Here is a 766-nt window from a genome sequence, read left to right on the forward strand (position 1 = left end):
CAGCAGGCTTCACGTCCGAGCGTTGTCGGTTTTCCGGCAATGAACTACATCAACCGCCGCGAGATGGGAAGCGAGACCAACGAGAAGCCGTTCAATGCACGTCAGACAGGCAAGACGATGGCTAAGTATGCCGGCTGGTGGTCGTCGATCATCCGTTACGTTTGGCGGACCCATGAGTTGGAGGTCATGAAAGCCCAGGAAACAGAGGCCGATGCGCAAGAGAATCGAGACGGTGAATCGAAGGGAGTCAGGGGACAGAGGCCGCCGTATCGCTTGACAGCAAGCCAAATCGTGTGGTTGTGGAAGATCAAGCAAGTCGCAGGCGAGGACGAGGAAGGAGCCGAAGACGGAAGCCGGCACCAACCAACCGAAGGCGGAGAGGAAGACGTAGAGAGCGAAGAGGATATAGACGAAGAGAAGGAAGGGCTGTTGGAGGATCATCTTTTGGGGCTTTTGTTATCGTTGTTGGACCATCATTTGAAAGACGACGAGTACAAGAGCGCGTTGGTCAGCGCCACAGCAGTAATGGGAGTAGACGGCGATCGTGGGTGGAAGGACCCGCTGGTGTACACGCCCATCATTTCCGCCGTCGTTACCGTTGCAAGGATGTTGGTGTTGTATACGGCGGTGAAGACGCGTCAAGACCGCGTGACCGAGATCATGGAGAAGGAGGGTTTCTCCGACCAGGACGCCGATGAGTTGGCCGTAAGCCATTTTGAACTGGTCAAGGAAAGCGCCAATCGTTTCATGACGTTGACCAGCTACG

The 766-nt window shown here is 55.5% G+C and overlaps 1 protein-coding gene across 1 annotated transcript; it reads left to right on the forward strand.

The window, feature by feature from the left end:
- Positions 1-63: 63 nt before the first annotated feature.
- J4E82_011755 (uncharacterized protein) lies at positions 64-705 on the forward strand (the record flags this gene model as incomplete). The annotated part of the gene is made up of 1 exon (XM_051737944.1): positions 64-705. A coding segment is annotated over one exon (642 nt), but the record flags the coding sequence as incomplete, so codon positions are not given.
- Positions 706-766: the final 61 nt, after the last annotated feature.

This window comes from Alternaria postmessia (assembly GCF_024291825.1).
Source record: "Alternaria postmessia strain BMP 2775 chromosome Unknown scaffold_551, whole genome shotgun sequence".
NCBI lineage: Eukaryota > Fungi > Ascomycota > Dothideomycetes > Pleosporales > Pleosporaceae > Alternaria > Alternaria postmessia.